The sequence below is a fragment of the Astyanax mexicanus genome, chromosome 18 (genome assembly GCF_023375975.1).
Source record: "Astyanax mexicanus isolate ESR-SI-001 chromosome 18, AstMex3_surface, whole genome shotgun sequence".
Taxonomy (NCBI): Eukaryota; Metazoa; Chordata; class Actinopteri; order Characiformes; family Acestrorhamphidae; genus Astyanax; species Astyanax mexicanus.
The window spans coordinates 20,578,125-20,591,381 of record NC_064425.1 but is presented as its reverse complement, the minus strand read 5'-3'; the positions used below and the strand labels follow the sequence as shown (position 1 = coordinate 20,591,381).

At 34.7% G+C, this 13,257-nt stretch overlaps 1 protein-coding gene across 5 annotated transcripts in view; it reads right to left on the bottom strand.

Moving 5' to 3' along the window:
* The window catches only part of ece2b (endothelin converting enzyme 2b), an 81,434-nt gene that overhangs the window by 7,129 nt on the left and 61,048 nt on the right, over positions 1 to 13,257 (bottom strand). For all 5 annotated transcript variants that reach the window (XM_049467322.1, XM_007236753.4, XM_007236754.4 and 2 more), the window contains 7 exons: positions 12,176 to 12,364; positions 5,067 to 5,209; positions 2,928 to 3,042; positions 2,642 to 2,752; positions 917 to 1,015; positions 740 to 817; positions 531 to 634 (listed from right to left, as the gene is read on the bottom strand). In XM_049467322.1, the coding sequence (XP_049323279.1) occupies positions 531 to 634; positions 740 to 817; positions 917 to 1,015; positions 2,642 to 2,752; positions 2,928 to 3,042; positions 5,067 to 5,209; positions 12,176 to 12,364 (839 nt within the window). The remainder of the gene's footprint in view (positions 1 to 530; positions 635 to 739; positions 818 to 916; positions 1,016 to 2,641; positions 2,753 to 2,927; positions 3,043 to 5,066; positions 5,210 to 12,175; positions 12,365 to 13,257) is intronic.

The following is a 13,257-nucleotide window of genomic DNA, read 5'->3' as shown; positions in this document are numbered from 1 at the left end:
TGCATGTTTTATTATACAAAAGATGTCTGAAACAAAACAAATCCTAACAAGCAGTGTGAATATTTCATTACTAACTTTAGTGGAATGCTGTTTTTTTACCTCTAACAGGTAAGGATGTAATTAAGAGGATTAATTAAAAAAAAAAAATACATGTTCAACATTTTTTTTCACTACTTTATTACTTTTAAAAGACCAAAATATAAAACACAATAGTTTTACATAACATAAAAGCATAACATTGAGAAACATAACATTGTTTTAGTTTTAGTTTTTGCAGGGGGTGGTTGCAAATATGTGAGATGAACCCTTTTCATATTATGTAGATTACACTAATTAAGGCAAGCAGAATAGGTTTCATACCGAAAAAAGACTCAACTATTTTTCCTAAATCTTTAAACTTTAAAATGGGTCTATTTGACCCGTAACATAACAGGAGGGTTAAATTACAACGTATAATAATTATATAAAAGTAAAGAGCACTTACTAAGCAAAATTTAAATTACACTGTAAACAAAGGTCTTTATACTCACTGGTCTTTATTTGGGGGTTTGCGGAGCTGGTCTGCCATCACCCGTGCTGAAAAGTTGTAGAAGTTGAGCATGTTCTGGAAGAAGTTATCCTCGGACACATCATACTGGAAGCACAGAGAATCTACAGTCACTACAAATCTTTAATACCTTTCACATAACTGAATCATTAGTAAAAAAAAAAAAAAAAAGCAACATATATATTCACCCACCCCATCATAAACATCATCAAGCTCCTTGGGGTCCAGGATGAAGTCTGGGTAACCGATCATGTCATAAATATCATCAGCCTTAACAGAAAAAGTCAGAGATTGAAATTGTGTTAAAATAATTTATTAAAGATCACATTTTAGCTGTTATGTTTCGGCTGCTAATGCATGCTCTCCCACCTTTTCCTTGGCAGCCTTTCGTGTCTGATCATCCATCCAGTTTAGATGATCCAGTGCGTCTTGAAAGGCAGTTCGGATCTCGTTGATCATGCCTTCAGCCTGCATGCACAGAATAAGTCTTGTGAATATTTTTTAAACTTAAGAGTTGTGTGTGCTTATCCAGCATCAGAATATGATCAACAAAACTGATCTGTAAAACTCGAACATTTAATTTTAATAAACAGAGCTTAATACACTAGTTAGTGATTGTAAAACAAAAATGTACCTCTCAGTCTATACTGTCCAAATATACTGTGTAACTATAATGCCAAAAGTATTTGCTCCCATCCAAATCACTGAACTCAGATTCCAATCACTTCCACAGCCACAGATGTATAAAACCAAGCAGCTAGGCATGCAGACTGCTTCTACAAACATTAGTGAAAGAATGGGTCACTCTTAGGAGCTCAGGTGCCATGATAGGATGCAGCCCCTGTGCAACAAGTACAGTTCCTCACTATATCCGTATTTTTTGCACTACAAGGCACACTTAAAATCCTTTATTTTTCCAAAAAAAAATACCAGTCAGGTTGTAAGGAGCTGTAAAGCCACTCTGCTGAAGTGCTAGCTAAAATCACCTTGGCTTACCAAAATACTCCGGGTTCCTCAGTGGAGCGCTAGCGGTTAGCCGCTAATGCTAATGCTACAGCCTTCGTGCCAGAGAAATTCAGGGATCTAAACTTACTTTAAAAAACGGAATCACATCACTCACTCAATTAAACAGCTTTTCAGGAAAAAATCTGTGTAGATTAACATCCAGCATTCGTTTGACTTTAAAATAAGTATTTTTTTATTAGTTCTGTTTACTTAGCTTAGCTTTACTTAACTTAGTTAGCTACCCCCACCACCACCACCCAGTGGTGAGACCAGCTGAATTAGATGTTCATTATAATGTCCCTTAAAAATATATTGTCGCTTTAAAATTCATCGTGCCTTATGTAAAAAAAATAGGTATTTATTGGTAGTGCACCTTATAATACGATGTGCATTATAGTGCAAAAAATATGGTAAATATTTCACAGTCAACAAGTAGTGTGATAACAACCTGGAACAAAATCAGCTCCATGTCAGTCAATGTAAAACAACACAGCGGGGTCAGAGCAGATGCTGAGGTACAAAGCGCGCAGATATAGCAAACTTTCTGTCAGTCACTACTATTCTTGAACTCATCTGAAGGCCACATGAAGTTTGAAGGTCTGTAGAGTGTTGAGAGCTTAATGGAATGAGTTTCAATGGACGAACAGCTGCATCCAAGCCTTACATCCTCAAACGATAAACAATAATATATATAATGAAGGACATTAGGACAAATGTAAAATATGAAGATCAAAAAGTTGAGTCGCCAAAATGTTACTTTACAGACAAAAAAAAAAACATTTTAAAATGTTAGTGTTGTGTTAAAGTGTTGAATTCTGCATTGATGTAATACTACTGTTCCATTGATCATTGTTTTTTAATAAAAGGGCTGATATCCTTTCTAAAAATAAGTAACAAGAAAGTCTAACAGTGACAACATTGTAGTTCCCACTGTGACCACACAGAGGCAGCCACGAGTCATGTGAGACAATGAGAAAAATAATGAAAATAATTTGTAACATAGTGTGAGAAATGACATCTTAATAGGAGGAGTTAAAATGTTAAAGATAAAAGAATACTGAGCTGCATTCGGATCACTTTGAAACTCACTATCTCTTTGCTGTGTTTGTCAAAGGTGGCATTAACAAAGAGTGCTCCTAAAGCAAAACCCAGCGTATCGTCTGTGTTCCCAATACACGTCTGCCAGCGCGGAGTACACGACTACACACAAACAGAGGTGGAAAAACAACACACACACACACATACAGAGAGAAAGAGAAACAGACATTTTAGTAAAGACTGTCAGGATTAAATAATATACAGTATAATGAGTAAATGCATTTAAAAAGCTGAAGACTCCTCACACACAATAAAAAAAAGGACAGTGTGTGCTCACCTTCTTGGTGCCATAAAGACTCTCCAGTAATTTATCCTGAGCGTTCTCGAATCGCTGGTCAAGACTAGATGCTCCCTTCTGCACCAAATTCCAGATCATGTAGTTGTTCAGCAGACTGTGGGAGAGAGGGAGAGACAGAAAGAATGAAATTAGGAAGTATTCTTTTAGGCCAAGGTACTGACTGCTACATAACTGCTGCTGCTGAAATACATCTAGCAATTTATATACTAAACCAATAATGTAACATATATAAAAGCTGGTCTGAAATATACCGGTACTGCAAAAAAAATTGGATTACATAATAGATATCTCCATTTTTGTCGATTTTTAGTTTACTACATCATTTTAACATAAAAACCCTTTCTTAATGCATAGACCAATGGAAATTCTCCAAAATTACCTAAAATAAACCCTTAGTACACTGACATGGCACATAATGTCAATAAAGAGGAAAAAAAAACTATTATTAATTAAAAGTTAATTTTGCATTACAGGTGTGTAATTTACTTTTTTTTTAAATGTAATATATTATCATGTTAGACTATTTGATATCAGTGGCATCAAATGTTCTTAAAATGATAATATTGTTATCACAATTATTTCTGTGAAAAAGCATCATCCTAAAAAAGTAGTTATCGTGCCAGGCCTACTGGTCAAAATGCTTAAAGCGCAAAAGTCAAAAGACACTGCAATTAGTTAAAAGCTCATTTAAAATTTGCAGCAATGTTGCCATGATGCTCGATATTAGATCTTACATGGTGTTTATATTAAAAGGTGGAAGTAAGTTGATCCATAACATTTGGAGTAGGGGATAAAACAAAAACAAAGAGCAACAATTTCATTAGATATTTACAATAAATAAAAAAGATCAAGGTATTGCTATATCATGTGCATGAATGTTAAAGTGCTGTATGCATGGTAATCATGATCTAGTGTGTGCTTGTAAAAACTCCTTCCCTCTGATGGTAAACCGCAATATAAGCACATCCACATTCAGCAGGGCTGCCAGCTGTGTTCAATCAGCTGAATTAAATTGGGTTTATTTTGTTGCTTGAAGAACAATGAAAAACACTTTTTACACAATATGTCTCCTGTTTGATGAGGGTATCCTTTTCTTACATTTTGTTTGGCGATCTGCATTTCACAGTATTGACATGGATAAATTAGAAAGAAAGTAGGCATAGGCTGTTTCCCCACAGTATTATATGAATATATAAGGTACATATTATGGTATCTCTTCACTTGTTCTTTATTAAACAATGTTTCATATTGAGATGGAACTGTATTGTAGCAAAGCAATATTGTAATGTAATTAAATGTGCATAGTGATACATTTGACATTTCTATATTTATGTAGACATGCCAAAGGTCATGGGACAGGAACTAGTATTATGTGCAATAACTTGCTTGCTTGCTTTTACCCCATGGAAGCTAAACAACCCTGCCCTGTGCTGTGTGATGTATATCGTCGCTGTCCAATGAAAAACGCTTATCTCCAAAACAGCAAACAGGAGAGAGAAAAACCTTGTAAACTTTTAATGGAAGTCAATGTAAAAAGAGTTTATTTCAGGTCATTTTGAAGAGTTTCTATTGGTCCGTTCACAGTGTAAGGGACAGTTTGTCTGTTCAAATTATGTAGTAAACTAAAAATTGACAAAAATGGAGATAAGTGTTTTTCATTGGACAGCGACGATATGCAGTTTCCCCTGGATTGAATATGGATGTAAGCCACAGTCGGTCACAGTCAGTCAATCAATACCACCCACTGTGCTGTCCACTGAGGGTGGTAATGCCTTTTATAATATTTTGCATTCCCAGTACACACAATACTTCACACTTATAGATGTGACATTCCCATTCTTTGGCATAAAGTATCTTGTTCAATTTACACACTGCTATCCCATGACTTTTGGCTTAAAGCATTCCCTTGTATTCCATCTTCCTCAAATCAAGCCCAGGGATCAACAGAGCAGAGAATAACCCTGAAGCACTCTGCACCTCTCCAGCCACTGTGTGCTCCTCTGGGCAAAACCAGCACAGCCTGAGAGCATTAAATACAGTCACTTAACATGTTAAAAACCTCTGAGCATTGGGGAAATACCCAGTCAGCCCTGCCTGTAACCATGGAGACAGACGTACTTGCGGTCAGTCTTGTTGATGAGCTCTGAGACCTGCTGTAGGTACTCCTTGGCGTAAACCACCACCGGCTCTGTATCGTTCAGCTCCAGGGGTGAAAGCACAGAGGACAGGTAGTCCAGCCACTCCACAGCAGGAGCCAGGGTCTGCAGAAGAATCCACAGAAACATTCACTCAGAGGATTAATCATTTTCATTACAATAATCCAATAATCCATTATTCACACAGTCTGATTACAATCACCATGTATTTATTATTTAATAATATTGCCACTTATTTACTATCAACCAATGTGCAATATCACTCGTCATACTGTCATACTGTGGAACCATGTTTTTTCTAGTTTTTCTAGATTTATATGTTTTCATTAGTATTATATTCTCTTGTATTTCTTGAATATATACAAGAATCAGTTTCTCCGATTTTGCTATTTATAGGTATATGTTTGAGTAAAATTAGCATAGTTGTTTTATTCTATAAACTACAAACATTTCTCCCAAATTCCAAATAAAAATATTGTCATTTGGAGCATTTATTTACAGAAAATGAGAAATAGCTGAAATAACCAAAAAGAAGCAGAGCTTTCAGACCTAAAATAATGCAAAAGAAAGAAGTTCATATTTATAAAAGTTTTAAGAGTTCAGAAATCAATATTTGGTGGAATAACCCTGGTTTTTAATCACAGTTTTCATGCGTGTTCTTGGCATGTTCTCCTCCAGCAGTCTTACACACTGCTTTTGGATAACATTATGCCACTCCTGGTGCAAAAAAAAAAGTCAAGCAGTTCAGCTTGGTTTGATGGCTTGTGAGTTTTTTTTTGTAAAATCAAAGAAACTCATAATTTTAAGGGGTCTAATTTTTCCGGTAGATTTTATATATTATTTGTATATTTTCTGACATTTCTGTCCCATTGCAAAATTCCTGCTGTGGGATTAAAAAGGGTTATTTAACTTTATCATGATCCATTAAGATTACAACTATTTGATTATTCAGGAAAATACAATTATTAGTCTGCCATTAATTTTCACATTAAACAAGACAATACTACTAGTTACAACTAGTGATTATTTTTTTCCCCCATTTGCTCCCTTATGATTACGATTACTGAATTAATTGGAGAAAAGAAAATCAATGTTAGTTTGTCAAAACTATTTTCAAGCTAAATATATACAAGACAATTATATTAGTAAAGTTACAACTAGTGATTATTTCCATAATTGATCATTTGCCCATTAATAATTTTTTAATTACTTGATTTTTTGAGAAAATAACTTTATTGATCAACTTGAAAAAAATTCAGTCTAAAAAACAAACAACCATTTTCTTTTTAATAATCTTGATTAGCTGTTGCACAACTCTACAGCAGTGTCGTCCTAGCATCGTGTCACTTCAGATTATGCAAATAAAGTCTTCCTAACTGGTCCACAATAGTTTACATTTTTTATTAGCCGCGCTAGAAAGAATTTTGTAATTGCCAGACGAGTCGCGTCACCGTTTAACTCTCCAGCCTGCAGCTGGATGGAACATCTGACATGCAGAACAGCCCATGAAGGGGTCATGAACCCCATTACCATGGCCTTGGGAGACTCAGCTGTTTGCTGGCTGAGTGGAACACTCCCCAGACTCGGGATGAGCTGCACAGTCAGAAAGCACTCTCCTACTAATACTGCTGAAAGCAAAACACATGAATATTCTATGCAGCTATTTAGTCTTGTATGACTTGTAGTCTTGTATGATTACAGCTCTGGCTAGAACCTTCTTAAAAATACAGGTTTTTAAATGGTTTCTGGCCTGGAACTAAGCTTCAAGGACAAATCTTTAACTAGTGTAACTCTCTCTCTCTGCATTATGTAGTTCTTCAAAAGAAGCATAACAGAAGAGTATATTCTGTTACATAACAGGGCTGTGTAGTGGAAAGAACCTGCCAATAAGATAGGCAAAACAAAACATTTGTTGCATAAAATATATTGTGATATATTTTGATACTACTGCAAGCAATTTTTAAAATTAAATATCAGGAAAATCATTGTAGTTCAAAAAATACATTTATACACACTTATCGTCAAAACAAATAGTTGCACCCAGAAGGGATCAACCTACAGGAATGAATCTTGGAGAGTAGTTGGTTCATACTGTTATGGAGTGACTCAGAATGGCAGTAGATCTTTAGTGATGAGTCCTACTTCTGTACAGAGTTCAGTGCCAGTATCAATGCTTTAAGGAGGTCCTGCATTGAACTGCATGAAAATATTGGAGCTGCATGGGAAGGATTATTGAGGACATCATTAAGAACCTCTCTAGTCTATCAGTCTAAAATATTTAAATCATTATTATTATTCCTGGTAATTTATCATTCTTCTACACAGCACCGCAATCACACCCTTCTTTCAGGGTGCAACTATTTTTCCAATGTATCTGATTAAAAGAAAAATTTACTTTTTATGCAGTCAGAACAGTGGGATTTGAAGACGGCCATCTAGTGAAAAACACAGCTAACTAGTAGTCAACACAAAATGTATCATGGTTATATAAACTAAACTTTGTATATAAACTATTAATTAAAAATGTTAATATGTTTTTGAGAATTAATCCAATAACTAATGACAATTTCCATCATCGATATTGATTAATCAATCATTTGGCAAAAACAAAAGCACAATTTTTATATTAAAAATAGAAGTATTGTCCTTTAGTACCAAAATTCACTCTCTTAATTTATAGTTATAATAACTAATTGTGATGACTGTATAGTTATTAAGTAAAAATCATTACTGTCTTTGTGAATCAAAACAGTACCACAAAACATAATATTGTGATACTTCTATATATATATATATATATATATATATATATATATATATATATAAATAATATACCCATATATCAGTTGCAAATCAGCCCCTATTTTTATCCTTAACTTCTGTAAGTTTGCTATTTTACTAGGAAGTTTGGAGTGATGGATAAAAGAACACGATGTGCATTCAGACTCTCTCCGAAACACAAACCCACAAAGAATCAGACACACTCGCCAGCAACTCTGCATTCCAGAGATCCAGACGCAATTCCAGCTGCCCAGCCCTTGGGGTGTACTGCACTCAAGCCACCATGGCCAACACTCATACACACACTAAAGCCCCTATCCACAGCCCTCACCCATGCTGTGGGAGTGTGGGAAGAGGAGAAGATGAGATGAGGGGTAAACGGTCGTCATTTCCAGTAGACCACAGTAGCAGAAGGTTATTGTCTTAATAAAGTTAAAAAGCCTGAGGGCTCTAGCTTCTGTTCAGGTAATATGTGAAGTAATAAGAAATGCATGCCACCACAGCGTGTGAAGAGTAAAAAAAGAAAAAAAAAAAGAAAAAGAAAAAAGAAGTAAAGCAGGGCTGTGTGAAGGAATGAAGACTTACAGACTTCAGGATATAAATGTTGTACATCTCAGAGGTGGCACAAGTGCCGGAAGGCTTCATTTGAGTTCAAGCAGAGGAAATTACAAAAAGTAAAAAAAAAAAAAATATATATATATATATATATATATATATATATATATATATATATATATATATATATATATATATATATATATAAATCCCTTAAAAAGTTCTACTCTGAATCGGTGATGGGGCTCAACATTGCATTAAGAGCTGGAAGTACGAGAAATAAACTATATGGACAAAAGTATTGGGACACCTGATCATTCATTCATTTAAATCAATGGTATAAAACAAGCTATCCTGCTTTTAATGGAGTAACTGTCTCTACTGTTACTGCAGGGAATGATTTCCCCCATTGCTGTGAGGATTTGTCTGCATTCAGCAAAGATTGTGCTTAAATAGTAAAAGTAAAAGTTTTTGTTGACACCAAACTTTACATGTAGACTAAAGCCCTATCCAGATGTGATTTGTTTCTCAGGGGGACGTCTGTGAGAAATATTTCACACTTCTACTCCGAGATAAAACTCTTGCATCCAGACTGCAATTGAAAAAACAGGAGGACCAGAATTTTATTTTTGTTTCGTTTAGTAGCTCCTTCATTTCCACTCACTGTTGTGTTTATGTAGTTCTCTGTGGAAACTCACGCCCAAAGTGTAATTACGGTGTGTGGTAGTGGACAAATAACTATTTATTAAACGCGAGGTGACGAAACTCAGAGATGTCAGTCTGGACAGGACTAAAATGACTAGTAGACCATGGAGTTTAGTGGAAAAACAGTAGGGAATTCAGCCTAGTATTTTCTCAGAGGATGTCTGAGAAAAACACATACATGGTCATTCCGGACAGGAATAAAAATCACATAGGACCCCCCCATAAAAGAGAAAATTATCCCAGGAGAAAAAAAAAAATCAATAAAGTGTTTTGAAAATCAAAACAAAATATCCCAATACCTTATACCCCTTGTGTTAATGTTATCTGCTCCAGAGAGTCCTATTCTATTGGCAGGATATCTAGTGTGTGTGTGCGTCCAAAATAAGCTAAATGCATTTATTATAAAACACTTAGACGTAGAGTGTATGCTTTTAAGAGTAAAATATTTAACTCACTCATTTGTCTTCTCAAGCTGCTTAAAAAACACTTACATATTAATTTCTACATAACCATTCTCCTACCTCTTTTAATGTCTTGGAATTAAATGGCCTGTTTTAATGTGCCTTTAATGCTGCTTTAAAACTCAAATGTAAATAACCTGATTAGCCATGCTACAGTACATTACACCTTGTTGAAAAAGCAGCCGGGACTTGATGAAAATGTATTATAAGTGATAATTATAAAGTAGATTTTCTTCCAGAATAGAAATTGCTGAATAATTTGGCAGACAGAATAGAGAGCAATACAATATATTACATTTCTAAAGATGTGTTGAACGTTCCTGTTTTTATTACTTTTTATTATGAATAGCACATAATAACCTGTCAGTGGGCATCCCTCATGCTTTAAACAGTGAATAGGCTTTTTTGTGATTGTCAATAAACTTGTAGGAGCTCTTTTATTTGGCAGCTATGTTCATAATTTGCACTTTCCCTTAACTGAAATATAAGGAGGTTATTTCTGCATCTTGTTCAGTACTGCTTAATTTTCTTACAAAAATGTCAAAGTAAACATTTGTATTTAAATTGGTTTCATACAAGTTTTGATTCCCTTTAAAATAAATTGAAAAAGAACAATAGTTTGCTTTTTACCATTTTTGGCATCTAAAACCGAAAAAAAAAAAAAAAAAAAAAAAAAAAAAACATGAATTAAATGAATTAATTAAGTCTTTAAATAAATGTTTAGCCCTGTTGTGTTTATTTAATGCAAATGTATTATTTTCTTTTATAAACACATTTTCTATATTTATTAAATCCTCAGTGGTCTTTAATCTTGTGGAAAGTCAGCAGTAAACAAAACACTGAAAAGAAAAACACATTGGGAAGAACAACATTTGGAAAAATGTCTGTACTAAGTGCTTAGCAGGAAGCCTGGACTGGAAAAAGACCCGAGTTCAGTCCAAACCCCTCAGCAGCCCAGCTGCAATCTGGAGAAGCTGGTCTGACTCTGAGGGGCAGTTCACTCTGGGTCTAGATCAGTGTGAATTTATAATACTTATATATTATCCTTAAAGCTACTGCTACTGTTACAGATGCAGATAAATAATAATATAAATGTGCCTTTTGTGTTGCAGCATAGTTGTTTAAGTTTTATATAAACACTATATTTTATGTAACAATACTTCTTTGTAGGTTTACTCTAAATCAACACATTATTACCATTATAGAGGAATGTACAGTTTATACAGTTTTTTTTGATGTATAAGGTGGCTTTTTGCCATGCCCACAATGCTGCCTGGTTAAAATTATTCAAAATATATTTACATATATTTTCAAAACTAGCCAGCAAGCAGCTTTCTCGGATTCTACCTCCCTTTCTCACTCAATCTAACTCACTCGCTTTATCCACCTCTCCGTAAAAAAAGATGTTACTTAGCAACAGTTGCCATAGCAATCATAGGCCTTGACAAAACAAAAGAGAGCTGGCAGCAGCTTAAGAGGAGGAGAAGATCCCTACAAATAATGAAATGATAAAGAAGGTAGATTAAGGAGGACGAAGCCAACAATGCGGACTCTCCCTGAGGAGACGCAGGGAACACACACAGAGAATAGCAAGAGGACCAGAGCGGGTCTTCTTATGAGAGAGAGGGAGAGAGAGAGAAAAGAGTGAAAAAAGAAAGAAAGAAAGAAAGAAAGAATATAAAAGAAACAAAAATGAAGATGAAAAGAAAGAAACAAAAAAAGGGTAGAAAAAGGAAAGAGAAGAAAACAAAAAAAATTAGACAGGAGTAAAGTAAAAAGAGGGGAGAGAGAAAAGAGTGAAAAAAGAAAGAAATAAAGAATAGAAAAGAAAAACAGAAAAAAACAGAAAAACAGAAAAACAGAAAAAACAAAAATAATGGTGAAAGAAAGAAACAAAAAAAATTCAGAGTAGAAAAAGGAAAGAGAAGAAAACAAAAATAAAAGATGAGACAGGAGTAAAGTAAAAAGAACTAACAGAAAATTAAAGAAAAACAATCTTTTAGAGACTGTATAGTGCTGAAAAATGAAAAAGGAAAAGAGAAAGGATAGAAAATATGAGATCCAATAATAATAAGTTAAGAAGGTGAAGGATCAAAACAATAAAAAGGAAAGAAGAAAAAACAAAGAAAAAGGTGACAATGAAATAAATAAAGGGTAGTAAAATGAAAATGATGAAATGTGGAAGAAAGCTAATACAAAACAAACAAGGAAGAAAGAGCATGCAAAAAAGAAAAGGTGAAAGGCAAAGATTAAAGAAAAGCATGAAAGAAAGAAAAAAAGATTTTTTATTAAAAATACTGAAGAATAAATAACTAAGAACTAGAGGGGCAAGCGAAGAAAAGAAAGGGCAAGAGGGAATAAGAAAGAGAAGAAAAAGAAGAGAATGAAAGAAATAAAAAAAAAACAGAAAGAACATGAAAAGAGAGAGTGAGTGTGTGTGTGAATATTTCTGCTTCTTTTATTAGTGCTGAACACTGAAATCTATGCAAAGACACCACTATGTTACATAAACCCATCCCCCCTAGTCACACACTCACTCACACACACACACACACTCGCACACACTCACCTGCAGCTCTGCGATGGTGATTTTGTGGTAGATTTTCTCCTCGTCTCTGCGCTCGTCCTGAGGCACTGTGATGTTGGCCAGCGCCGTCTCAAAGTCCAGAATCTGCTGCATCTGATTCTGAGTGGAGTTCTTATCTCCCCCCAGCAACAAGCCCAGCTCCACCATGTAATCCAGATAGGCCTTTAATACCTGAACACACACACAGTCAGCATGAGGGAAACTCTGTGCTGTGAGGCTGTGATGTAACAGTTCACACAGAATATCAGATAATAAAATCACATCATAGTGCAGTAATTTGGTTTATTTCACTTTCTTTATACTGTTCATGTTCCAACGATTACTAAACACAGAAAATCCACCTGGAGAGAGCGGTCAGCAATAGCTGGGCTGCCACGTCATCTTACACAGTGTGGACGACAGATTGTTGGCAATACTTTTTGCTTGTGAGCTACAGAACTACCTGGAACGGCTCCACTGAAGCAAGGTTTTACTGCATGTTTTCTTCTGTGAGAGGTTTCATTGAATTTTATTAGATTTGGAAATATACAGCTCTGGAAAAAAATAAGAGACCACTTAAAAATGATGAGTTTCTTAAATGTTACCAATTTGAAAACCTCTGGAATATAATAAAGAGTAAGATGGATGATCACAAACAATCAAACCAAGCTGAACTGCTTGAATCTTTGCACCAGGAGTGGCATAAATTATCCAAAAGCAGTGTGTAAGACTGGTGGAGGAGAACATGCCAAGATGCATGAAAACTGTGATTAAAAGCCAAGGTTATTTCACCAAATACTGATTTCTGAACTTTTAAAACTTTATGAATTTTAACTTGTTTTCTTTGCACTGTTTAAGATTTGAAGGCTCTGCATCTTTTTTGCTATTTCAGCCATTTCTCATTTTCTGCAAATAAATGCTCTAAATGACAATATTTGTATTTGAAATTTGGGAGAAATGTTGTCTATATGTTATAGAATAAAATCATTTTAATTTTACTCAAACATATACCCATAAATCGCAAAATCACAGAAACTTATTTAGGAACTGAAATCGTCTATTCATTTTTTCCAGAGCTGTTGGTT